General features: G+C 43.0%; 1 protein-coding gene across 11 annotated transcripts in view; it reads right to left on the reverse strand.

The window, feature by feature from the left end:
- rnf220a (ring finger protein 220a) overlaps nt 1–26,078 on the reverse strand; it is a 163,248-nt gene extending 137,170 nt beyond the window's left edge. For 6 of the 11 annotated variants that reach the window (XM_069510852.1, XM_069510846.1, XM_069510851.1 and 3 more), the window contains exons 1-2: nt 25,584–25,986; nt 12,049–13,250 (exon numbers count right to left, since the gene is read on the reverse strand). In XM_069510852.1, coding sequence (XP_069366953.1) covers nt 12,049–12,703 — 655 coding nt within the window. In that variant the 5' untranslated portion in view covers nt 12,704–13,250; nt 25,584–25,986. Of the gene's footprint in view, nt 1–12,048; nt 13,251–25,583 lie in introns of all 11 variants that reach the window. The other 5 variants (XM_020108901.2, XM_069510848.1, XM_020108917.2 and 2 more) reach the window with 4 other exon arrangements.
- Between the last annotated feature and the right edge of the window lie 939 nt (nt 26,079–27,017).

Raw genomic sequence — 27,017 nt, forward strand, 5'->3', positions numbered from 1 at the left:
GGAAGTGCTAACAAGTGCACAGCGAGGTTTAGTGTGGTGTTAGTGTTTGGATAAGAGAAAAGCTCGTCTCCATCTCCTCGGTTTGTGATTTTTCGCCCACCGATGCTTTTCTTTCATAATCAAAACTGAGTGTGTTACAGACAGGAAACAGAGCACGACAGATAAAAACCCTAAAGAACAGTAAACTAGGTCGGATCTGTGGCCCTGCTGGTTCAAATGATCTCTGGCTTCAAAAAAATGTGAGATTGATTATACAATCAAATATATTTCATCTTATTTAACAACGCTGCAGGAACACGGCTCTCTGTTTATGAAGGAAGCAAGGAGGAAAGATCAGGCTGTGTTAAGCACTTGTGCACACAGACACACACCCTTGCACATGCACGCACACACACACACACACCCTCCCCTGTTGGGTGTAGAGGAGAATCAATATGTCTTTGAATGAGGGTCAGAAGGGTTGTCTGCCCAGGGAGAGCTGACAGATTTGCTCTCTTTTGCTCTGCTAAGCCCCTGCCTGCTTCTAACACCCCCTGACACACACAAATACAGATGGAGACACACATAAACATGTAGATGGAGACACACACTCACATATACAAACCGATGGAGGGAGACACACACACACATACACAAAGATGTGATGCTTCTCCAGGAGGGCAGAATTCCGAGCATTTTGCCAGAGGGATGTGATATTACACGTTCCACATCGAAATGAACCCTGCTGCGTCCCCCGCCGTGTGTGTGTATGTCTGTAGATGTGTGTGTGTGTGTGTGTGTGTGTGTGTGTGTGTGTGTGTGTGTGACAGAGCGGCGTCAGAAGCTTGGTTTGGACAACCGAACACGATCTACCTTTACTCTTGGCAGAACTCAGAGTGGTGAGGACACAGGCAACGACACAAAGCAACAGAGAAAGAAATGCATGAGGTTAAAAATGGATGCACATTAAACCTTAGTGACACACACACACACACACACACACACACACACACACACACACACACACACACACACACACACAGCCCAAGCAGCAGACTAGCCCCCTGCCCTTGACTTTTACCTGTCATCACGCCAAACTGCTACTATCTTCCCCCACCTGACCCCAAAGTGCCCCAAGTTGGACAACACACACAAAAGCATAGACACACAACATGCAGAGATTAAACCAAACTATTGGGACATATGTCCATAAAGATGTAGTTTTATATGTCGCCTATTGGTTTGTTGAGATTTATCTCCGCTTTTTGGTGCCTGAGTCAATCCTCGTCAGCCAATTCTCTTTATTCACAGATGTGTCCCTTTAGGCAATGACAGCACTATATATATATATATATAAAATCACACTCTGGCTGCAGCATTTTATTATCTGCAATATATAAGACAACAAATTTAAAATTTAGTTTTTCTGAAATTGAATAATTATTGTCTGTAAGCTATTGTTGTCAAGTAGGTGTAACCTGTGTCTGTGTTGTTTAACAGCAGAAAACCACTTCAGGCTAAAGAAGATAATGGTCCAAAATGACACCTAATGGATAGTAAAGTGCCCAAGGCCATTTGAGATGGATATGATATGAATTCAAAGAATGAATTGATCAGACTGAATAAAAGGAGGGAAAGGTTTGGTGATCGAGGTCATCAATTGTTGACTCTCCCAAACAAAAAAATTAACACATTTTTTAAACTATTTCTCTCTTTCCCTTTGGTTTCTGTGTATTATTTTTATTTCACTGTATCGCTCAATGACTACAAATTCTTCTGCTGACAAAGAAAAAACTGAAATATGTACTGTGTGTTTGTGTGTGCGCTTTACATCTTTCTATGTGTGTCTCTGTGTGTGCGTTACATCCTGTGTGGTTAACATACCAGCGCGGCAATTAGTAATCACTCATGAAGCTAATGACATCAATCAATGAGCTTTTAAAACCAGCCATTTGATAAATATAACCATCAATGGTCACCCATGGATGTAGCACTGCGTACTCTAGTATGACGCTGCCTCAGTCTGGAGAGATCCAGTGAAAAGGAAAAATCATGAAAGGTAGAACACAGGTGCTTTGAAGAAGAGCTTGTGTAGGCTGTGAGATTTTAAATATTTGAAACTAATCTGAACTGGAGCATCTCAAGTCTTTGGTAAAACCTCACTAATTAGTTTTCTCTATCCAAAGACTTTAATCTGGTGTAAAGAGGAAAGGGATGGAGACAAAGACAGAGATGATTAAAAACACAAATTCTAGTTATAAGTGAGACAGTAAACCTAAATAGACCTGAAAAGCTAATAGTTGTCTTTTTGTGTTTTTTGTATCTACACCTAAAATGTATGGAAATAAAGTGTAATGCGGTTTTGATGTATTTTTCAGCTTTTTTAGCTCAACAGATGTGGTTGTATGGATATTTGCAGGTACATTTTATCTCCACAAGTGTTTTTACTGCCTTTGTCTGCAGATGAAAACATGAAATAAAACAAATAAAGCAGTTAATATTGAAGAACAACAGTACACATACTCCATTATGTCTCCAAATACAATCCATTAATCTCTGTGTCTGTTGTGTCCAATATCAGATTTTAGTTTTTTGTGACCTTGACCCTAAAATCAGTTTCACTCAGTGAAAATGAAGTGTCCGGGCGGCCAGCTGACAACTGCAGGATCTGAATATGAGCTAACCTGCACATCATATAGGTGCACAAGTATGCCTGTGTGTGTCTGTCCACTACTGTGTGTGTGTGTGTGTGTGTGTATGTGTGTGTGTGTGTGTGTGTGTGTGAGTGAGCACTCCTGTGTGTGCGCGTGGTGCAGATGCACAATTACCAGGCAGGCGCGAATCGATAGGTGCCTGCTGACAGATGGATTAGCACGGTAAACAGATGATACACACACCGCTAAATTATTCATCTGCTGAACAGTGGGCTGGGTTTCCACACACACCCGGTGACGGGGGAGAAGGAGGTAGAGGCAGGGGGAGGGATAGAGGGAAGGGGGGAGAGTGATGTGAGCAAGGGGGATGTGGATGAAGAGCTTTAAGAGGTAACTTGTGTGGGTTTTTTTTTTTTTTATCAGTGGTCCATTAAATTAGTGATTCTATCTTTCTGTGTGACCTGAAACAAAGGTCATTACCTGAACTCAAACCTGAGATTTTTTTGTGTGTGGCGCTACAGCTCTGCTTAGAGACTCAAACACAGGGGGGAAACAAAACACACATGGACGGACCGACTCCCTCGTCCTTCTAATGCCTTTGAGATATGCAGAGGCACCACAGGGTCAACGTGAAGTGCCTTGACAGGCGTTTGAGATACCGAACACACACCCGTGCACAAACATCGACACACTCATCTTTCCTTATCCACATCTTTTACTGAAGTGCAGGCAAATCCGTGATCATCGACTGTTTATGCCTTTAACGTAGCCCGTGGCATGACAGAGATTTCACACCTGCACAAACAGGGAATATTGTGGATAAACCTGATCATGCCGCTGCAGGGATATGCACCATTATGTTTGAGTTGAAGCACCTTTACTGGGGAGAAGCAGGGGAATTTCTCATGGAGAGGACATCCCCCTACTCTCACATGCGCTCCTGCTTGGTAATTGTAATGATACCAGTAGAATGAGAATTAGCAGTAGAGTGCAACTTGGAAATTTAGGAACAGATTTATCTAGATTTTTATATAAGAGGATAAAACCAGCAAACACTGAGGAAATTGTGGTGATTAGACAGGATTTCTGTGAGAAATCTGTTTTCCACAGTGCACTCCCAATATTGAATCGTATAGATTCTGGTGCGTGCAAATTATATGAGTGCGCACACACACACACACACACGTCCACACACACTCTGGCATGCATATAAAACACCCATTATTGATTTCTTTCACCTTTCTAAGGGACTTTTGCAGCAGATGCTCAGCTTTGCTTCCCTGGTGGGCCTGCTGAAAGTTTGAAAACCAAGGAGGAAGAAACCCAATGCGATGACGAGATAAAGGTTTTATTCATGACCGACCGCGACTTTTAAATTCAAGAGAAGGAAATGAAAAGTTCATGGTCAAATAATAACATTAAAATGAATCCTTCTTCCTTTTTAAAAAAGTGAAAATATATTTCACTTCCTAAAAAAGCTACAGGTGCAAGTGGCTGTAGTGACTCTGGTCACGTAAAAAAAATGAGTAACAGGCCCGTTCAACTTTGTCAAGCAACAGTGCATCACGAATAGCTAACCCCCCCCCCCCCCACACACACACACACACACGTACACAAACCGCTCGCTTGCATCATGGCCACCATCAGCAGGAACCAATCAGATTTGATGAATAATTCAATATTAAAGAAGGTGTGACCAAGACGGGGGAGTGGGCCCCTCTGCCAGCAAAGCAAGTGGGCTTTTTGGAAACGGGCCTGCTGTGTGTGTGTGTGTGTGTGTGTGTGTGTGTGTGTGTGTGTGTGTGTGTGTGTGTGTGTGTGTGTGTGTGTGTGTGAAAGTGAGAAAAGCAGGAGGTGGGGGAGGCCTGTCACACTAGACTGCATCCACAAACTGGCTGCAGATTAGATTACTGAGAGGAGAGGAGAGGAGAGGAGAGAATGGACTGATGGAGAAAGAGAGCAGGGAGAGGTTTCAGGAGTAGAGAGGCAGCAGGAGGCAGACGGCAGAGAAAATAATCTTTTAACACATCTGCATTAGGAGGTGTGTGAAACTCTGCAGCCAAACATAAAGGAGCTAACTCAGTGTGGTGCAACTAGTAGAACACACATTAGTCCTGTTTATCATTTACACATTGTGATACTGTGGTAAAGTTAAAACAACGATGTTTCTCTTGGTTTTTTACTGAAGAGGATCAAATGCTGGAGCTGTTTTTCTTACAGTCTTCACTGCTGTAAAGCAATACTGCATCTTCCCAGAATAACTGCACCAACTGTAACACAATGTAAAACACAGACAAGTGCACAAGTTCAGGGCTGCAGCATGCCATGACCCTATGTGAGCTTTGTGTGTGTGTGTGTGTGTGTGTGTGTGTGTGTGTGTGTGTGTGTGTGTGTGTGTGTGTGTGCAGATATTAAAAGCTAAATGTGTGCTGTGTTGCCAGGTGTGCTACAGTTGTACGAGGCTCAGTGGAGTTTTAACGCAGGGTTTTTATTGGCCAAAGCTGACATCCCCACGGGAACAAAGTGGAATTCCGGAACCCGGACCTGGCTCTGTGTGTGTGTATTTGTGTGTGTATGTGTGTGTGTGTGTGTGTGTGTGTGTAGTAGACAGAAAGGGGTGGGGGTCGGGGGGTTCTCTGTGCTACAGAAATACAGTCGTTTTCCACTTCAAAGCAGCCTGTTTATAGAATTCCCTGAATGCAAAGTGACATCCTGTCCTTACAATGATCAACCAGATTCCCAGTGTTCCCAGACAATTCCTGAATCTGATAAAACAGCAGTGGGAATAAGTGAAGTACAGTATTATGTCACAGTATTAGCAGGTGTCTGCTGGTTTTAAGTAAAATCATATTTTCAGAGTGAAAGGGAAATTAAATGAAGAACATTTCACAGGGTGCCTGCCGCAGAGGGAATCCTCTCATCTCATCCTCCCTCCTCCCTTCATTTGCCTTACACCAGCTCCAGTGGCTCATTTGTGTGACCTACTCCACCACACAAAAACGTGCACTCACACACACACACACATACACACACAGCGATCTGTGTCCAAATGGAGTGGCTGGGCCGACAAAAGGCTCGACAGGAAGCGACTAATCCTTGATCTGCGCAGCATTGCAACAATGGTCACAAGATTCACACCGAGTGACACACACACACACAGATAGATATAGACAATTGCTGCCTGCTTCCAGTTACCACCCAGAGAGATAAGGAAGGCAAAGAAATGTTGAAAGAAAACATTTCCAAACTACCTTTGCTCTTTCGCTAGAATATATAAATTGAAACAGTCAAATCTTAAAGTCACAATTAAACACAACATTAACAATAAGCAAAATGTGCACATTATGGATGGATCAGTAAAGTGTAGGATGGTATTGATAGGGAAAGAAATACACACACACACACAAACACACACACATTCACTCACTTCTAACCCTGGGGGAGCTGCCAGAAGGGCAGAGGGGCACACACTCGGGGATAAACAAAGCCACCACAAGTAGGACAGTCACTGATGCGTGCGTATGTGTGTGTGTGGGTGGCTGTGTTGGTGAGAGTGTGTGTGTGTGGCACACAGTGGAGACTGACAGGGAGGCAACATGAGAGGGACAAGCCTTTTAACATCTGGCTAAGCACTGACAGGAAGACACACACGCACACACACGGGCGGGCGGGCAGGCGAGTCCCAGTCCTAATTATTAGAACACTCTTACTTAACTTAACCCTGCCACTAGACCGTGACAGGCAGAGATGGAGGCGGTGGGAGGGAGAGAGGGGGAGGTGAAGGAGGGCATATTTTTTGTGAGGACGAAGCGAAGGATGAGCTTTTCTGTCTCCTTGGATGGATTTTAACCCCTCACATGCCACAGGAGGCAGAGAGAAGAATACTGATAACTGGAAATGATGGAACATTAAAAAAAAAAAAAAAGACAAACAAAACAAAATGCCAGATCCTTGCTTTCAGACGTGGTGATTCAAAAGCATTGCCATACACGAAGAACACACCGACTAAGATTTCAAGAGAGATTTTGGTGATAAGAGCCGATGCTGCTGTAAACAAAAACATGTCATCTCTGCAGCGGAATTCATACGATACCTCCTTCCTCCGCCTGCTGCACCACCCCTCACCTGAACGCTGCAGAGATTTCACTCTTGCGAACGTGTCTGACTGGAGAATCTCCTGCTGCATTGTTTATGTGTGAATGGCCAACTCCGGAGAAAGTCTGGACCCATTCTCTAGAGTTCATTTCTGAAAATGGCTATAGATTGTCGGGTGGTCTGTGGGAAATGCGGTGGAGGAATCCCACAGTAACACTGGACACAGAACTCCAAATAAAAAAGCTTCATCATCTATCAACATCAGAATCAGTGTCATCCCCTTTTTCTTTGTGGGAACTCTATTTTTAGTTTATTTTTTTGCTGCTGTGACTTTCATTTATTTATTTATTTGTCTCAACTCCCCACGGTTAGTGCTACTCTTCCCCAGAAAGAGAAAAACACACATGACATTTGCTCGGTGCAAGAGGGATGGAAAAAAAGATAAAGATAAACAAAGAAAGGAGGTAATACAAAAAGAGAAGAAAGGCGGAGGAGGCCTCTCGCTGTGTGTTTTAACAGCTGTGGGTGATGCACTCGGTTTAACGTTAAACTGCTGTATACTGTATTATGATGGGACTAGGAGAAGTTTCATTCTGTCTGTGCATTAATATCATTTAACTAAATTTAGATCAGAAGTAGTGAATATTATTTTATCTACCTGTCTCTCTCTAAAGAATTCTTCAGATTTTATTTCAGTCAGACAGATGGGATCTGCATTTCAGCTCAACATCTCGCCGTCCTCGCTTTTTCCTTCCCTCCTTCCTTCCCACAAAGATTTTTTTTGTATTGCTTTTATCCTTTCTTTTATCTCATCCCCCTTCCTCCCCCTAAAATACGTTCCTTCCCTTCACTCGGTGGTAAAAGAATTTTTGTTTTCTTTCTTTTTCTGCCAAGGATTCCTGTTTCTTTCTTTTTTTCAACCCTACATTTGTCTTCAAAATTACAGTTTTGTGGAAAGAAGGAAATAAAGAAAGAAAGAGAGAAAAGGGGGAAACTGGGTTTGGTATTCAGGTTCAGGTTCAGTGTAAATCTCTCAGCCTTGTAAATGTGGAGAGCGAGGAGAACGAAAACAAACTTAGGACAGAATGCAAACAGACTACAGCTGTCACACACTCGCATGTGGAGATGCACATACACACAGGGGCAGGATGGGAGGATGGCAGGGGGGTGGAAGGAAGGATGGAAGAGTGATGACGAAGAGATGCCACCGAGGCACAAACACGCAAACCTTCACATCACTCACACAAAAAAAAATGTAATCCGCTCTGCAAACAAAACCAAAGAGCAGTGCGAGGGGGCGGATTGTTTCATTTGTCAACACTCCCATTAATTCCAATCACACGTCCCATAATTCCATTCTCTCTTTTACTGTATGCACAAAAAACCTTCGTATCCCTGCGTTCTCTGGCTAAAACCTCACAATGTGAATACAGTGAATGGTAATAGCTTTTGCTATAATATGACATGCATAGTCCTCTTAAGGCATGATGGGGCCTTTATGTGCAGGTTTAGCGGCTGACAGGTTAGCGGGTTTAGTTAACAGCCAACGTGCCTGCCGGTGCAGTGCGGGGATTTGGGAGGGCTTAGCAGAGAGTAGGCCTCTGTTGCCTGGGGTGGCAGCCAGTACAGCCTGACAGAATTCAGTGTGAGGAAGTTAGAGATGTTTTTTCAAGTTGTTTAATATCCTCTTTTTTTTTTTTTGTTAGCGTGGAGCAGAGAGGTGAGGATCCCCTTCACATGTGGGATTAACCTGTGTGACAGGTGATTGGATTGTAATCGGATAAATTCCACGTGTAAATGGATGAATGCAGGACAGATGTAAAAGATTATAAAGTTCTTACATTTAAGATCTGGTCAGCACTCATCTGCAATCAGGTTTCTATTACAGACTTTGTTCTTTGTTTGAATACATTGCCACAAGTTGCACCCACAGATCTTGCAGAAAAACAATCTATCTAACAATTCCAGAAATCTCTCTCTGTCTGTCTGTATGCTGCTTCCATATCTCAAGAACTTTTCTTCTTATCTGCGTCATACTTGGCATGTGTATTTTTAAGGGCCCAGGGAAGTGCAGTGTTGAATTTGGGCATGTGATACCTTCAACATTAATAAACTTCGAATAAACTGCCAACCAGCTCTCTGTAGCAGCAGTGGCTGGGACTTATCAACGCAATAAATGTTAAGCGGTAAGTTCATGACAACAGGCACTGCACTAGTGTGATCAGATCTACATCACATAGATCGGTCACATATTTGGAATAATGGACACAGGCAATTTGCATTTCTGTGGAGATGAGTTTGTGAATAACAGGTGTTTATATTTAGAAAAATCGAGTTCAACTGATGAAAAAGGAGGTCATTAGTGTATGCAGGCCAGTGAGTTTGAATCAGAGATATCTGCATTTGGGATTTCCTTCATATTCTCTTTTGAGCAATCCACTCACTCAAACAGCATCAGACCTCACAAAAATGATGACTAATCAATTTCCACATGACTGAAGATTCAATAATAGAACCTTAAGTTAATACACACACACACACACACACACACACACTGTGAACTATAAATAACAATGAGTTTCAGTGTAAATCATTTAGTAAAGAGATATCAGTATTTTAATGGCAGTTATAAAATGAGACCAAATAATGTCAATATACAGCTGATAAGATACATGGTTAATGACACATAGTGGTTCAAAGTTCATAGGCGAGACTCAGAGCGACAATGTCATGCTGCTCTTAATGATCCCTAATAAATTAAGATGTGTATTCTGTGTATTCTCCAGCGTCTGAAATCATACAAAATGTAATCTGTAGTGTTAATCATTTCTTTGCTATTCATACATGAACAAACTGCTGTCAATCAAATAAAAGTTTTCATTAAAGAATGTGTGATGACACATTTGATCCCGAGCATTATAAACCTCCGAGAGGCTGCTACTGTATGTGTGAAGCAGCACGGAGGCTGCTAGTTAGCTAATGTGTGTGTGAAGCAGCAAGAGCACCGTCCTCATGGGATTGTACCAAAGTGTTGTTTGTTCTTTACGCCTCCACTGGACAGCCAAAGCCAGTGAAGGAGAACCCATAATTCTTTTCTGTAAGCAGCGCCTCTGCACATCCAATTGCATTAGGAGCCCATGGTCGAGGTGGAGGCTACTTGTGCCAAGATTTAACCTGATTAGATACAGATTCAGCTGTTCCAAAAGACAGCACAGGAGCCCTGCACCCATCTCCCATTCTATTTCTGGCTTCAGTCTTAGCGCGCATGAATGTGTAGAGAGAAGGTGGCACACATGGCACTCACATAGTCCATACTCTATTGCCACAGTTCCCTTGAGCAAGGTGCTTCCAAGGTATCTGTAGTTTTGGTGTCGCTATAAGCACAAGAAGTTAAAATGCACATGAACCAGGTCTGCACTTGAAGTTTAATCAGCAGGATAAGGTTTTCTAAAAATGATATTCAATTCCACAGCAGAGTCACAAGTCTTTCTTTCTCTCGAGTCTCTGTTCTTGTCTCTTTCCCTCTCTCACTTTATGTGCTCTTTGATATCTTCCTCCTCTTTCTTATTCTCCCCCCAGCCAGCCACCGGGTGTCATTTTCCCAATTTCATCCCTCTCTTTCTCACCCTCTCTGTCTCTCCTGCGGTGGTCTTTTTATCGGATCAGTCTCAGGTCGTCGCCTCTGTCTCTCATGTGTTCCATCAAGGGTATGCATCCCACACTCTCTCTCGCTCTCACACACACACACACACACACTCACACACACAAAGATGGAAAAAAGAGTAGTGAAGTAAAGGCAAAAGAGGAGAGATATGATGAACGAGACCGAATAGTTAAAAAATACTGTTTATCTTAAAGTATACACAATAAGCACGTCTCTATGTCTGTATCGCTCCTAATTTGTCACCAACATCCGATGCAGCTTGTTGACATGTGTAGCTCGGAGAGCATGCTGAGACCTGTTTGTGTGTCTGTAAGAGTTTGTGCATGCTTGTGTGTTTGTGCTTGGAGCTCTCACAACTCCTCTCCCATCTCCCATTTACTACACACACACACACACACACACACACACACACACACACACACACACACACACACACACACACACACGGCATGCCAAGGTTTTGGATATGTGGGTAAATCTTTTGGCAACGAGGCTGCCAGCGTAGAGCTATGATGAATGCTGATGGCAGAGAGCATGGCCGGTCTCTGAACCAGTCATTCATACACACATACACACACACAAACACTAATCAGATTCCCAACGCGTGAGGGCAAATGGCATCTTTCCACTGGTGAATGTTAATGTGACCAGCGGAGCTTGTGGGCTTGTGAAACACGGATAGGGAGAGCCAGGAGAGATGATGACAAGAAAACATAGATGGGATTGTTTATTGGCGTGTGCAGCGCTAGTGTGTGAAAATTTGCATCCTTTCACAAATTGCAGCAAGTTGTATTTTGGGTTTTTAATTTGAGATCTAGAATTAGATTTGGCTGTGTGTGTTTTTTGTGCATGTGTCTTGTTTGCAGATTTAATTATCACAGTTGTCTGTGGAATAGTCCTAAAACATGGTGGTTTAGGTTGTTTTTACAGTTTTGCTGTAATGGTGGGATCAGTGCAAAGCAACCACAGACTAGATGCGAGACAATTATGTTAATATAACTGGTGCAAACATTTCTTATAAGCTGAATGGGTGATAGACAGTTGGAGTAGACATGTGGTGTGTGGTTGTTTTTTACCTCACTGAAATATTGTACAGGTATAATTTTTTTATCATCACAAGAACACATTGAAGTTGATTTTTATTTGATCCTTATGAATATTTCAGAATATTAATGTGTAAGATAACAGGGTTTGAGTGTTGTGTATCTGTTGATATGAGCACATATTTCGTTTTACTTTATCTTGCAAGCTGATTGTACATACAGATGGGTGACAAATCTGTATGAAAGAAGAACCCACATAAGTTTTAAGGTTAAAGTCACCAGAGCAGCTCTAGTGCTCTTCTTTATAGGCTCTTCATGTCTGGACTCTAGTGGAGGAATGAACACAGGATGCCCCCTTTTTTTGTTGTTCTGATAAAGGTGGTGAAGAGCACTGTCTAACATACATGCCCAATTGGGTTGAGATCTGTTGACTGCAGAGACGTGCATTGCACATCATGGCCATGCTCATCACACTTTTCAGTGACTCTTTGTGCTCTGAAAGGCTTTGACTTGTTTATTCAACTTTTCTTATGATCACACATGTATGTCACAGGTGTCACACAGTTCAATGTGGTTCTGGTTTGCGTGAATGCAATATAGAATTGTTACTTACAGCGCTCGATGCGGTCCTCAGGGCTGGATGAAGTCTCTCGATCAGACAGGAGGCCTGACACAGGGAAGATCTTTTTAATGCAGTCGTCCCCTGCCTTCATTCCGCTGCTGGGTGAACTTCCAGGAGGGATCTGTGAACCTCCAAAGTCATACTCTTTTCCCTCTGCATCAGAGTACCGCAGGTGGGGTGAAGCCTCTGCATCCATGCAGCCTTTGAGGCGCTTGGCTGGGGTGAAAGCCGACTGATACCCACCTGGTGCTCCATCCCGGTCGTCTGGAGGTGAGGCAAAAGGTCTGAAGGCGCCGACACCGCTGTGATTCAGCATGCTGATTGGTGAGCAGTCCAGGTTAGGAGGAGCAAACTGATGATGAAGATGGAGGAGGGAAGGTGGGAAGTCCCTGTTGGGGAATCCTGGTGGGACTCCGCCCTGGCGATGGTACATTGACGCAAAAGTGTAAGAACCATTGTTAAATGGCAAATGGACGTCTTTCTCAACTGACACTGGGACGCCAAATGGACGTGGCTGCTGGCAGGGGATGGAGGCGTCACGAGACGCTTCAGCAGTGGAGGCCAGGACCATTAGAGCTGGGGAGGCCAGGGGATTGGGCAGGTAGGAGGAGCTCTCCATTTTGAAGGCTGCCCTGTGGAGGTCCATGTCTGGACAGAAGATAGACGTTGTAAGAGTTTTATGAGGAAGAGGAGGAGATTATTCCTCCTCAGTGAGATTGGAGACAATGTCCAAGACCCTTGGGAAGGGTCTGAGATTTTTAGGGAATCTGGTTTAAGAGTTCAGTACGTTTTTTTGAGGAAGGGGCTCAGGAAAGAGCCATTCATTGGAAACAAGAGTATTCTTCAAATTAATGAGTGTTCGTCAATATCAGTTCAGGTTAGCTTCTATTCAGTTCATTCTCTTTAATGGAACTAAAGAGAGTTCATCAGTTTCCAGTCAAAATCACTTGATCTCTGGTCAGTCCAGATCATTCCATGCCAGGTATATGCCGCTGGGTTTGTCCAGTCGTTTACAGACGTCACAGTTTTGTCCAGTTCCTATTGATACATGCAATAAATTTGCGTAACTACTCCTGGATAAAAGGCGTTAAAATCCTCCCTTTTGAAGTGTTTGATGGAGGTGTCGTGGAAGCCAAAGCGTCTGGAGAGAGTAGACATCAAAGCTGGGTCTTCATCTTCGTGTGGTTTCCAAACTGCGAGGGGATACAAAACACACACATTAGATTTCATTTTCAGAGTTTTACTTTATATGTTTAGGATTCTGGATAGTACATCGTCTCATAAGAGAAATAATTTGAAAACCTCTTGCATTCAACCTGTAGTTGACCAAGTCGCAAGACCAACTGTATCACCTGTTCTGCCAAGTTAACCAGACACTGCAACGTAATCTTTGAACTATACACCCAGTTTAAATTTAGATTAATATATGTAATATATATAGAGCCTGTTGTCAGACAAGAGCTGAACTTGATTTTAATTCACAGCCATTTGTTTACCATTTCCCATTTATTTTAGACCACACCATCTTTCTTAATGATACTTTCAAGGACAAGAGACATGGTTTGCTCTCCATTTGTATGTAGTGAAAAGGAGCTTAGTGATAATGTTTCAAATAAGAAGCAAAAACTTGAAGTCAAAGCCTGTGTTCTTCTGCGGAATGTGCGAACACTGTTGTTGAAGCAGCAAATTCAAACGCTCTTAGGAAAAAGTGTTGCTGTTGATAAAATCCTGTAAATCCCCAAACAGCCAAGAACTTTTTCAAACCCCAAACTTTCACATTTCAAACCCCACTTTCCCCTTTTGCCCCTAAAAAAACTTCTCCAAACTGTTTCCACATCACATCGTTCCATTCTGATCTCTGCAACCCTCCACGTCTCATCTCTTTCCAAATGTCCCCTCCTTGTCCTCCACCCTGCTAATCTGTCCACCTCCTCCTCCTCCTCCTCTTCTCTCCATCCTCATCTCCCCTTCTCATCTCTCTAGCGCTAGCTGTCTCTCTTCCCTCTCTCTTCCATCTCAGATCTTGGTCTAAGCCGCTTATTCCTACCATCTCCCAGGATCTTATTGGACCAGAACCACTTGTCTTAAGATAAGGACACACACACACACATCCACACTTCACCCACACATCTGATAAGAAGCTATGTAGCTCAATGTTCAGTTCGACACCCGAATCGGTGAGGCGAACACACTCCACACCCATGCAGGCTATGCTACCGTCTCTCCTATCTCTCTATCTAACCACATTTAATTTCCCAATTTTACTATCTGTCCTTCCTTTCTCTTTACATCTCTCCTGTCAATCTCTTCTCCTCTCATCCCTCCATCTCTCCCTCCCTGCCCAATCTCTGCCTCCCTCTTCTCCCTTGGGTGATTCAGATGGGTGATATCATATCAGACCTCTCCATCTGCCATCCACGAGCCAGAGGAAATCTGACTGAGTGAATAAATTAGCCGTACTTGACCTCGTGACCCCCCAGCATCCGTAGCAACAGACTAGAATCTTCCCTCCTGGGGATTAGATGAGCGCGTGCGATTGGTAGGTCTGAGGAACGCAGGAAGGCAGCTGATGAAACGACAAAATAACATTTCAGAGATTCTTATCCCCAAAGGGCAATTTGAAGGTGGCTGACTTGTTAAGCAGCCAATATGTAAGATTTAGGGTAGGTTAAGATGTGCGTGTATTACATAAGTGATTGCAGGATTTTGTCGCACAGGATAAGAAAATTAGATGACTGATTAAATGCAATAGGTTATCATGAGAAATTATACAAGATTTTTTTTTTATCTGATAAATTTACATGTCATTGTACTATGAAAAAGCAATATCCTGTTATATTTTCACAAAAGTCATCGCCTGGCATCAAAATTCAACCCCTGTGTGACTTGAAAAGGTCAAACATGAAGTCATGTACACACATCCGTAAACACACAACAAACACAAACTCACACAGTATCAAGTAGCGGCCCGGCCCGCTCTTGACGAGCTTCAAAGCTGCGTTGACTACCAGCCAACATCAAAAGAGAAACTCCCAGGGAAATGAAAGGAGAAAATCTTTTATAGCTATCAGCTGTCCACAACACTCATTCAAATCAATTTCCAAACCTGATCTCGACTTTGGCACGCTCCCCCACCTCACACACACACACACACACACACACACACACACACACACACACACACACACACACACACACACACACACACACACACACACACACACACACACACACACACACACAACCGCCAAGAGAGGACAGGGCCCCGAGACAGAGGGAGATGAGGAGATGTGAGATGTTTTACATTACCGCAAATGTACAGTAGGCCAGTTTGGAGTGTTGAGAACGGCTTACGCTAACACGCTTCTGGTCTGGACAGATGCCACAGGGTCACGTTACATGACTCTATTCCTCCTCCTCCTCCACCACCTCCTCTTTTCACCCCTCTCTCTTCTCTACCTATTGCAATCCATCCTGGAAATAGCACTTGGAAAATGTAGCCATAACAAAACTCTTTTTTTCTCTCTGTCTTTCTCTCCTCTCTCTATCTATCAGTTGACTCCCTCTCCTTCTCTTCCTCTGTCCGTCTTTCTCACTTTCCCCGCGTCCTCTCTCCGTTTTGCGCTGTAGATCAGATCACGCTTTCTCCTGTATAACCTCTAAAGTAGGGAGTGTGTCTGAGGTGTTGATAGGGACGTAATACACTGATAAGTACCCGGATATTTCAATTTTATTATCATTACCCGGCAGGCCGAGGGACGGCGAGCGAAGGGCCGCAGACAAGATGTAGCCAATCCAATAAGAAGACGGTGGGCGTTTGGAGAGGAGAGGAAAGAAGAGAGGAGAGGAGGGAACAAGGAGAAGATGGAGAGGGAAAGCCAAGTAATGAAGAAATGCGAGGAGAGACAAGACAAGAAGTTTGTGATATCGGAAAAAAAGGATTCTATTCTCAGCTCCCTGGCACATACGTACGTGTGTGTGACGAGGCCTGTGGACATTGGCACTGAATAACCGTTGGCTTTTGTATCTGTCTGTGTATGTGATGTATAGCCTACTAGTGATATTGCACTAATAGAAGTGTCACAAAGTTGCTGAAAGTCAGTTATGCTTCTCAACCCTATCTCTAAAACAACAACCATAATTCCAGTTGACACACACCTATATGCATATCACCAGCACACAAGTGCAATTACATCGAACACACACACACACACACACACGTGCCACTTACAATCCCATTTGCCACTTACAGATAACACCCACACATTGTCTGACACCGGGTATATGCATTTTGTAATAGAAAATGTCACAGGGGGAACATTTGCCACGCTGTCATAATTTGATTACAGTGTGGAAGAATGATACAGCTGTCAGTGCGATATTAAATACAAAACAGCGAGCGGGGCTTTTCACGTCAAATCTGCACTTTAAGTGACAATGTTGTGCCAGTTGGGGAAATTGCAGTGTCAACAACAATGTGCTTTAACATCATTCTGAGGTGGAATTTCACAATATGAGCTACTGAGAGGGAGGGTGGGGCAGTCAAAGATTCCATGTAAACTAATGGTAACAGGTGATAAACATTATTATTCTTTAAATATAATAATAGAATATGATCTGCTTGTTGGGCTACTAATAAGTAGAATTTGATAATAGATACTAGATATCACTTTATACATGCATTGATAAGAAGAATGATGGTGCATTTGTAAACTGGAATAAAATGTTTTTTTTCTCTTCTTCCAGTTGATTCTTTTTTGATAACGATTTGAGGAGAAAGCAGTTCTGAGTGTCAGCATGAGAAGAGTGGAAGGGAAAATGGGATCCAAATAACTACAGCGGTGACAAAGAGCGCTCGTCTAACTGAAGCCTTCCTGTTTGTTGACTGGTCGGAATAAATATTTTTCTCGCATGGATGCTTTGAGTGTGTAACTAACGCTTTTGCTGTTGCAACACGTCACCGAAACTTGTCAGATCCAGTTCTCCGGTGTGTCTGCATGAGTTTTGGAGAGGAACGAAGAAGAATCCAATTTTTGTTATAAAAACGTCTTGTCGACTGTGACTGGTGTGTGTATGCGTGTTTGCATCTGTGTCTAAGTGTGTGTCTGCAGAGACTGTCAGCAAGCAGAGCAGTTGAAGTTTTTTTTTTTTTTTTCTCTAATGGAGACAGGGAGAAAATCAGTCACAACTGCAGGCCTGTGTGTGTGTGTGTGTATGAGGACACACTCACGGGTATATTTAGAGATTGTTGACAGGCATGAAAGTGCCACTTTTACATTTTATTACAAGACATGTCAGGCTGTCATTCAACTCATCTCTCTGGTGAGCGCACGCACACTGATTCCTACCATACCAGGTCATCTATATAAAGACAATTTAGACTCACAAAAACTTATAACATAAAACTAAATTCTCTTTAGTGTGTGCAAAATTCTCTAAATACACAGTCTCATAATTAAATTAGGTATGTCATAAGGAGTTATCTGAAGTATGTGGCATAGAAGAGAAAAAACAAACTCTCCTGAGAACAAAATGTTCATGTCGAAAAGCCCCGAACCTCCAGTTAAAATTTATGGCCAGTTAAGTCTACCCTCGGCCTCTTCCATCCACATACACTGTACTTCTCTTAATGTGGTTTAGCCTATACAGCAAAAGCCTGACACATCTTATATCAGGGTCATTACAACACTGTAAAAACCAAGCTAATAAAAATGTATATGGGCGACTATCAAAGCTATCAACCTCTTGGAGAATCAACAAAGCAAAATATGCTAATATAAGTCAGGATGATAATAATTCTATATATTGCAAAAATATTATTGAAAAAAATCTTAGCAACAGACATTTTCCTGAATGGAACACTTGAACCCCAATAAATCAAACACGTGGTCACTCCCCAAACGGCAACTTTTCATGACCACTTTTGGCTTTTTTGCAGAACAGTTGTTTGTTTCTTAAACTACAAAACAGCACAAAAACAGACACAGAGATACATGGTTTTCACCTCATAACCTTTCTCTCATGATTCACACGGCATAAAGAGAATGAGGCGCTGCCCAAAAGATTCAAGAATAAGATTCAATAATATATACAGAAATAAAGGCATGCTCTGTTTTCTTCCATACACTGCAGAGTAAACCAGGCAGATCTGAGAACACGCCTCAGCAGCCAAAAGACAAAGAAAACATTGCTATTTAAAACCCTGATGTCAGATATTAAATATTTACCATCATGAAACCCGACATAGAAAGTGTCTGTACAGTGTGTGTGTGTGTTTCTCCATTTTTTAGCATAAAAAGCATGAGCTGACCTGCAGACAGGTCCACTCTGTATTCCAGACAGACTGCACTGTTTGTGCTTGTGCGTGAGTGGTTGTGTGTGTGTCTGCGTGTGTTTGCTGATGTCCGAAGCAACAGTCGATACTATTGAAATCTACTCATTCATGTCTGGCCATGAGGCAAAGCTCAAATGTCCTTGTGAATAAGAATCACTCCTATTTATCTCGCCCCCCTCTCTTTCCCTCATATTATTCGTCCTTGTTTCTCTTTTTCAGGCATAAAAGACACAATTTCATTTCCAAATGTCTTTCGAATATCCAGTCTTATGTTTCTGTCTTTCTTTTTTTCTTTCGTCTTCTCTTGTATGAAATCTGTAAGCCGGTTATTTGCTTCAGCCAAGGGCTGCAGCAGTAAATAGGAGATATATGCATGAGCGGGGGGGAAATATTATGAACACACATCATCCTGAGGTGGATAATGACACTTGGGCAATATTCAGCACCCAAATCAATAAGGATTGGACAAGCCTGTGCAAGTGAAAATGTGAGCTTTCTGCAGCAGTCAACTAAAAACAAATATATTTTATAGAAAGTGCTTCTTAGCAGGGAACACGTTAACTCATTTGTGTTTTTTGAATGCAGAAAAAAAGTAGAGGGACTGAATTATTTTCTTTTTTGTCATGCTCCTTTCCTTATTTTCACATTTTCTTCTTTTGATATAAACGAAAAATACAAAAAGCGAGAGTATTTTACTTCTCAAACAGGCCTTTGTGATCTCTGAGACAGACCGGTGGCACGCAGGCAAAAAAAATCCTTCTGGAAGTCAGCCTTGTGGTGGGGATTTCTATTCATGGCAGCACCAGAGAGGCCCGGTTCAGTGGGGCCAGCTAATTCCTGGTACCAAAGAGGCTAAATGGGAAAAGCACACCATTCCTTAGCTCATAGATTACCATCCACAGAATGTATTTTTGGATCACTGGTAAACCAAATCTTTGCATCTTTTTTTTTTTTCATATTTGTTTCCCTGAAACTATGTTAAATTTACCTCGTTCTACATCTTTGGTTGCTGTCAGGTGCAGATGTGTTGGCCTATATTCTGTACAGGCCAGAATTGTTTTTTGAAATCATCTTGGAATGTGTATATGATTAGAAAAAGTCAAAAAATCAACTAATAATCATGAAAAACAGGAACTTATTGGTATGAATTTAGAGGTTGGTCATGTCTAACAGACAAACAGCCTCCATTTCCAGTTGAAATAAAACCATTTTAGTTGCTTCATCTGTATTGTAACTACTATATATATATATGTGTCTGGTACAGAAGCCTGAGAAAACACATATTCACTATCTGCTCTTATGCCTCATATTCGTCTCTTTCTGTTGAGGTTATATTACATTCACCTTTCCAGACATAAGGGGTGCACTCAAAGTAAAAAAAGAGAGCCTGACAGGTGACAGTCTGGTTGCTGACCGACAGGTGACTGAGCTTGTTTGCTTTCCTGCAGGAGTGTGACTGAGTGTGTGGCACCAGTCGCCCTATTATGACTCTTTATAGCTGCGCTGTGCCGGCGTGTACAAACAGCAGCCACTAATCTAACTGGCTTGGCAGGCGGACAGGCGGCCGGCCCGGACGATTTGTACTACAGGGCTGCATGCAAGGGCAAGCCAATTAGTTTGAGTTTAACAAGGGAGAACTATTGCCAGGTACCATTTTTAGCTGTTATAATCCTCTGCAGAGTTAATAATGATAATATGAACAAGGGGAAACTTCTTTAATACCTATAGGGAGTTGACCCGTTCTGCTCTACACAGAGGTCAAAGGTCAGAGTCAGAGAGAGAGCAGCTGGGCCTGTAAGGATGCTTTCTATCATGAAGGCCTCAATCTCACCGGGCTGCCGAGCATGCAAAGAGATATCAAACTCCATGTATGCAGAAGCATGAAGGTGTGCGTTGCTACAGGTGTGTGTTAGTGTGTATTCATGCATTTGGCCCTTTAGATCAGCCTCCCTGTATCAGTCTCCTCTCCTGGTTGGATGCCCCGGCCGGCTGCACGGAGAAAAATGATAAGCAGGATATGTGAATACTGCTATGTCTGCAATCGATGGAGGCAAATGCAACTACAGTGTCTTCAGGGGGAGGTGTGCGAGGGGTGGTGGGCATATTAGCTTATTTTCCAAGCAGGGAGCCTGTGATCCGGCCCATGGTGTAATTGAGGAATGAGGGGGGGGAAACCTGAGAGAGAGATATGATGTGGCGGCAGAGGTGGGGTGGGGGTGTGGAGGGGGATAGACACACAGAAGAGAAAGAGACACGGAGCAAATATGGAGAATAGAAAGTATCTGACATCCGACACAACTTCTGCCCCCCCCCCTCCCCATTAGGCTAATTCTTTGACTTTCTCTTGTTGCCCGATAGCGTCTCCGAGTGATACCCCCCCCATAACGGCATTAACAGTGGCTGCCTTCTCCAATGCAATCAGACCATTAAACACGGCGGCTGCTGCTGCTGCATCCCCATCTGTGGAGTGATTTCCTTCCAATAGAAAATGACTGGACATGAGCTACTCCGCTTTCCCTGCGTCGATAAAAGGAATGATTGCATGCACATTTGCAGCAAGAGGATAAACTTCAGGCTCACGGCAGAATTATTTTCTATCTTTGTTTGCCAGTAATAATAAATTGATCCATAATAAAGCAATGCATTTTGGAGCATTTGCGGCATTTACATTTTGGTTTCAAATATTGAATATGATTTAACGACGACTCTCTAGCCAGTAGAATTCATAAAAACACTTTTATACATTTATGAAAATTATATCACACAATATCAAAAAACTGGATAAATTGTCCAAACAAGACATAATTAACTAAATGCATTATACAATTTTAAAAATGAAAGTGATGGAGAGTGTGGGGAAAAAAAGTTTTCATGGTTTTCATATGCCATGATCCCAACGTGCGTCTCGGACAGGCTGCAATTTCCAGCGAGCAGAGCCGCATCTGTTGGGTTTGACGCGTGAGACAGCTCCTCTCTCTCACAGTACCCCTCCATTAAATGATTGCATCCGGCTCCTCGCACTTAATCACGGGGATAACAGCGGCGATAACGAGACAACAATGACGCAAAGTTTTTAGGGATGCGGACGTGCAGCGGGACCGGGACGCGCGCAAAACCACTTGTTCTTTTTGCCGGCGACGCGCTTATTTCGTTCCCACTATGCGTGACGTATAGTGTTTATTAGCACGACAAATAATAAAAACACGCTCACTGTGGAGGAGGAGGGAGGACAATCTGGGGGGTGGGGGTGGGGGGGATAAGAAGAAGTGGATGGAGAAGGAGCCGGTTCCGCTTTTAATAAAGAATGAGGAATTAGTGCATATTGATAGGACTTAATAGACCGAGGGGGGTCATCAAACTAGTCGCAACTGAGCGATCCATGGTTAATTTACTATCAGTGTCATGTTATGGGAGGGAGAGGAGGGGTGGCTAGTGCTTGTGCGCGTCATGACGCATTAATATGCCCAAATATGAGAAGTGTTAGAAAATAAGGACAAATAATTGTTGGACTTTTAGAACTTAAGTTAAACACACTGCGATAAAAATAATCTTAAATACTTTCCTCTGTTTCCTCGGAGAGTTGGCGCTAAAATAAATAAAACACGGTGAGGAAAACAAATTCATACTTACAACCAGAAAAAATAAACACTGATAAAAACATCCTGCTGTATATTTTCAAAGCTGCTTTATGGTGATATACGACGTAAAAAGATAATTATAATAAGATAAAGATAATTAAGTCTATTATTATTATTATTATTATTATCATCATCATCTGGGACATGGATGCGCTTCTCCCGGCTCAGATTAGAATGAACTCCTCTCCCCGCGACCATCGATCTGGGACAGAGGTGTGAAATGGACATTAATTTTAGTTCACTTCTCGCAGCGCAAAAGGAGGAGAGCAGGAGGAGATCAATGGCGAGCAATAACAGCTGACTGCTGAGAGGAAGAAAAAGAAGAGAAGAGAGCGGGAGGGGGGGTAAGAATCGAAAACGGTGACAAATAAATCATCTTTTGCTACTTTTCCTCCAACCTCGACACTTTTTTCTCTCCCTCTCTGCCATTTTTTGCTCCTGCAGCTTATTCCTTTGGGAGGAGATGAGGCCTAAATTAATGAATAAGGAAAATAAAGAAACAAGAGGACAGATGTTCTTGGACTTTTCATGAAAAATCGAGGATGTTAGGTCTGTTTGAGGAAATGAACGTGCAGATTTCCTCATCACAGCGGTGCGTCATGATGGTTCAGTTAAAAATGACTCAAAAACTAAAAACCAGGCGCCACTGTGTTCGATTTAAATCTGGACATTTGGCACGAGAAGTTACATTTATAATACGACTTTTTTTATGAGGTTATCAATATAAATATCAGGCCTTTGTGGCGCGATTAAAATCTGGACAAGCTGAGCTGAATCCATCTGACACACGCACACAAGAGGCGGCCTATAAATCACGAGGTGTGAAAAGTGAGAAGGAAAAAGATCCGATGATAGAGAAGATGGTGCATCAGTCTGGATGACAGCGTCGTTATAATGACCACGAACAAAAACGGTTCATTTACACCAAAAATGTAGTGAAATTTTAAGAAGCATCTTTAATTTGTATTAATTGAAAATTTTAAAAATGGTCCATTAGGAAACAGATGATGGATTGAGCCCGTCACGAGAAAAGAAAGTGAGTGAAACAGAATGTTTTTTTAACACGTAATTAAAAACGTAATTACTAAACTGTTTTTGGAGCCATTTATATCAACATCACCTTAAATAAAACTCTTCTCTAAATTACATTAATCATTAATTAGAATGCATTTACTGTGGGCTCTGTGTAGTTTTAATGTACAAATGACATGGATCATACACAGATTATTACGATGAAACGAGTGCTCAGTAAATCAGTAATTTGCATTAATACAAAAAATATGTGACCAAATGCAAACTGGAACCAGACTCCACTAGAAATCACCAAGCGTCCGAATATGATTCCGTTAGAAAAAAAATATGTTTCTGTGGCGCGCCTCTCCTCCTTCATCGTGTCACACTTTAAAAGATAATTATCGGTCTCTAATGTGTTTGGCTGCAAAATGAAACAGGCTCGGCAGCTCGTTAGAAGTGAGGAGTGGTTGATCTGACTGATCAATAAAATCAATTTGAAGGGATCAATGGGATCAGTGGATCTGAACCACAGCTTCTGACTTTTTAAAGTATAATAATTCTATCTTCTATCTTCACAGTGAGCTGAGTTCAATGACCCGCCTCGGGCGCACCTTTGCTCCAAAAGTGCGTTTTTACGCGCTATTTAGCGCCGCCACTGAGAGGACTTCCCTGCTTGGAAATCACTACTAATGGGTCTGCTCCACTTTTTTTCCCCACACTACTAATTTTATTATTCCCTCTTCTGAGCACTGCGGCTTTGTATACGGTAGTGCGCGTTGATCCGGGCGCGTGCGCGACCGCTCACTTGTTTGCTCCTTTAAAAAACACGGCATGGATGTGATTAAGACAAAGTGACGACGCGAGTAAAGGAATAAAGAAGCGAGCACAAGTTAATGAAATATTACTGCGAGGATAAAAGATCATTAGAAACTGACAAAAGAAAGAAGAAAGAAAGACGATCTGTATCGTGTGCGCACCTACCACTAAATACGAACTTTTTAAATTTAAATAAATGAAAATGAAAACAAATACAATGCCGAAAAAGAATAATAAAGAAACCTCCATTAGAAAGGCGAGGAAGTTGTTTGCCAAATTAGTAAAAAATAAACCTGGGTTCAGTTAAAAGCAGCAGTCCGTTATTTCTAATGAGAAAAGACACTAAGCCAAAAATTACAACTGTGTGTTGTATTTAATACCGACGCTGAGCAGCAGCAGCAGCGGGACCTGGCGCTCGGGGGAAGCCGACTTCGGCTCACTGCGCTCGGCCATTAAGCTGGAAGGCCCCGGGGACTTCCTCTGGCTGGGCGCTGCTTATTTAAGGGGAGGATGTAAATTATAGTGGCTCCCTAGTTAACAGGTGTTTCCCAACTGTGTTTAGGCCTGTGTATGTGTGTGTGTGCACGTGCACGCGCATGCTACGCAGCAAGTCTCCTTTTTGAATTCAAAACCTCTTTGAGAGAAACTGGGAATAAATTGTTGCGTGTTGAAGAAGACACACTCGCTCCCCGGGGGTGGAATTCTCCCTCACATCTCTTGTCTTTTTTTACTCTCTTCTCTTGTGTTCTTTCTTTTAAAATCACTGTTTGGTAATATTCTATTTATTTTAACTAAACTTCACATTTGAAGCAAATTCGTTAATTGTGATTAATGATCCCTTTAATTTGAGATATAGTGCATTTGTATCTATGTGACGTGATGTGTTAAAATCAGCCTCATCAGACGCTTTATTGGACCCTAACTAACGGGGCCAATATTCGGCAGTTAAAGCCACATGTCCTCATCATTATGTGCGCTTTAGTGCTCCAAAGCTACTGTAACTTTCAGTGAAAACCAACCATGGATCTGTTCATTGAGCCATAACCCTGCTGCCTGCAACTGGAGAACTAACATCTAACTTGAATATAAATATTAAAACTCATTGTTGGGGAAACGTCCGCGGGGATAATGAAGATGACATTTTATCTAATTGTATTTTTTCATGTTTAAACGTTTTTCTCTTAAATAATTCAAGGAACTAACCACAAAATCCAGAAGGTCAAAACCCACCTTCCTGAAAACTAATGCCAACATCCATATGAAGAGTTAAAAAAGTTGCATGAGTCTATTGGTTGCATTGTGGCGTTTTAACTCACTGGTGTATGCTGATGGGAATGTGTGCGCAATGCCACTGCCACACGCATTATACTCAACAGTTCAAGTGTTTTCGAGAAGCCACTTTCTTCTTTGGGAAGCTCGCATGTGCGCACGCATATCCACGGAGACGTGTACAGATATTAACGCACACGCACCCAACGCACACGCGCGTAAAAGTCCGTGCCCGAACGGACAGAGACGGTTCCGTGACTTCTTCTTTATTTCCCTATGTCTTTCCACGTGTGGAAACGCACAGCCACCAAAGCGCGCAGTCCACGTGAAAGTTTAGTGAAATCCGTATCCAACACAGAGGAGGACGGCGCAGCGCGAAAAGAGCCGCGGAGGCACAAACTGTATCAGCTTCAAACCAAACAACAACAATAACAAAAAGACAGTGTGTTACTCACCTCGCCGCGACAGAATCCGCTTCTTCTACACACGACTCTTCGGCTTCTTTTTTTATCCTCACAACAAACCGAAAACTTTTCTGCGGGAGATCAGTAACGGTGGCCCCTCTGGCTCCTGCGCAGCGGCACCGGAGATAACGGGAGGCGCTTTGGGAAAGCAAAAGTAGTTAACACCTCCCTGTTAGGTTCGCAAAGGCGCAGCCAGAGAGGAGGACACACACACACGGGGAGAGAGAGGGAGGGAGGGAGAGAGAGGCTGACTTTCCACAGACACAGTGTAAAGTGGCTATCAATAGCGCAATCGCGCGTGCAAGCCCCTCCGCTGGAACACCGAGAGGGACGAGAGAGAGAGAGAGAGGGGTGAGAGAGGATTGAGAGCCGCTGGAGGAGCGCAGGATCGCAGAGACGGTGGCAGGCGGTGGCGTGAGGGGAGGAGGGGGTGGCGTTGGTGGTGGTGGGGGGGGTCTCACAGTGCTCAGTAAGCGACGTGTGTGTGAGGCTGGAGCTGGGCTGCGCGGGCTGTGTGGGGGTGGATGGGAAGGACTCAGGGAGAGGGGAGGTGGAGGGAGGGGGTGTCCAGGGTCCAGAGCGCACCGATGCGCAGTGCTGCCGCGCAGCGCCCGGGTCGCTCCATGATTGACGGACGGAAGCACACGCACGCACTGTTTGCGTTAAAACAACACCAAATCATTAGTTTCTGTCATTTCTGAGGGTTTCCTCTAAGACCACACGGGACAGTGTTCGAGTCCTTCTCGAATCACTCGTGGATCACTCATTTCCCTGTGAGACCAGGGAACTAGACAGAGTTCATCTGCTTTACTTGCAGGATATACACAGTGACCATTGTCAAGTCATTGTCACCAATATCGGTCTTTCTTTTCCAAAGTGCATGAGGAAGAAGTTCACAGTTTTATTTCTAGAGTGTGTTTCTTTTTTTCATGTGTGGACGCGGTTTCTCCATCCAACCATCCCACCACCCGCTCTTTCTTGCTCTCCCCTGTCTGGTGTTTCATTCCCCAGGGTGGTTTCCACTGCGCTTTGTGCGCAAAGTGAATGAATTATCCCCCTCCTCTCTCTCTCTCTCTCCCTCCCTCCCTCCCTTTCGCTCCATCTCTCTCTCGCCCCCTCAGAGAGACTGATTCTCGCCATAAAGCCAATGAAGTCCACCTCTTAACAAAAAGAGGTGGACTTTACCAGACACTCTTATAAAGTGCGCACTAGAGACTGAAGTTGGTGAGACACAAGAGGGAAGTTCACTAAACCCGAAGCAACGTGTCCACACACTGATCAAACCAAAAACTTGTAAAATGAATTTTAGTATTAAACATTTTGTGGGAGAAACAATAATAATAATTAGTAGAGGTTATTTCATCGTGTTAACTATCAGATGAGGAAACATGAGGCATGTCTTACAGAGATAACCCCACAGAATCT

Source organism: Paralichthys olivaceus, chromosome 16 (assembly GCF_024713975.1).
Source record: "Paralichthys olivaceus isolate ysfri-2021 chromosome 16, ASM2471397v2, whole genome shotgun sequence".
NCBI classification, from domain to species: Eukaryota; Metazoa; Chordata; class Actinopteri; order Pleuronectiformes; family Paralichthyidae; genus Paralichthys; species Paralichthys olivaceus.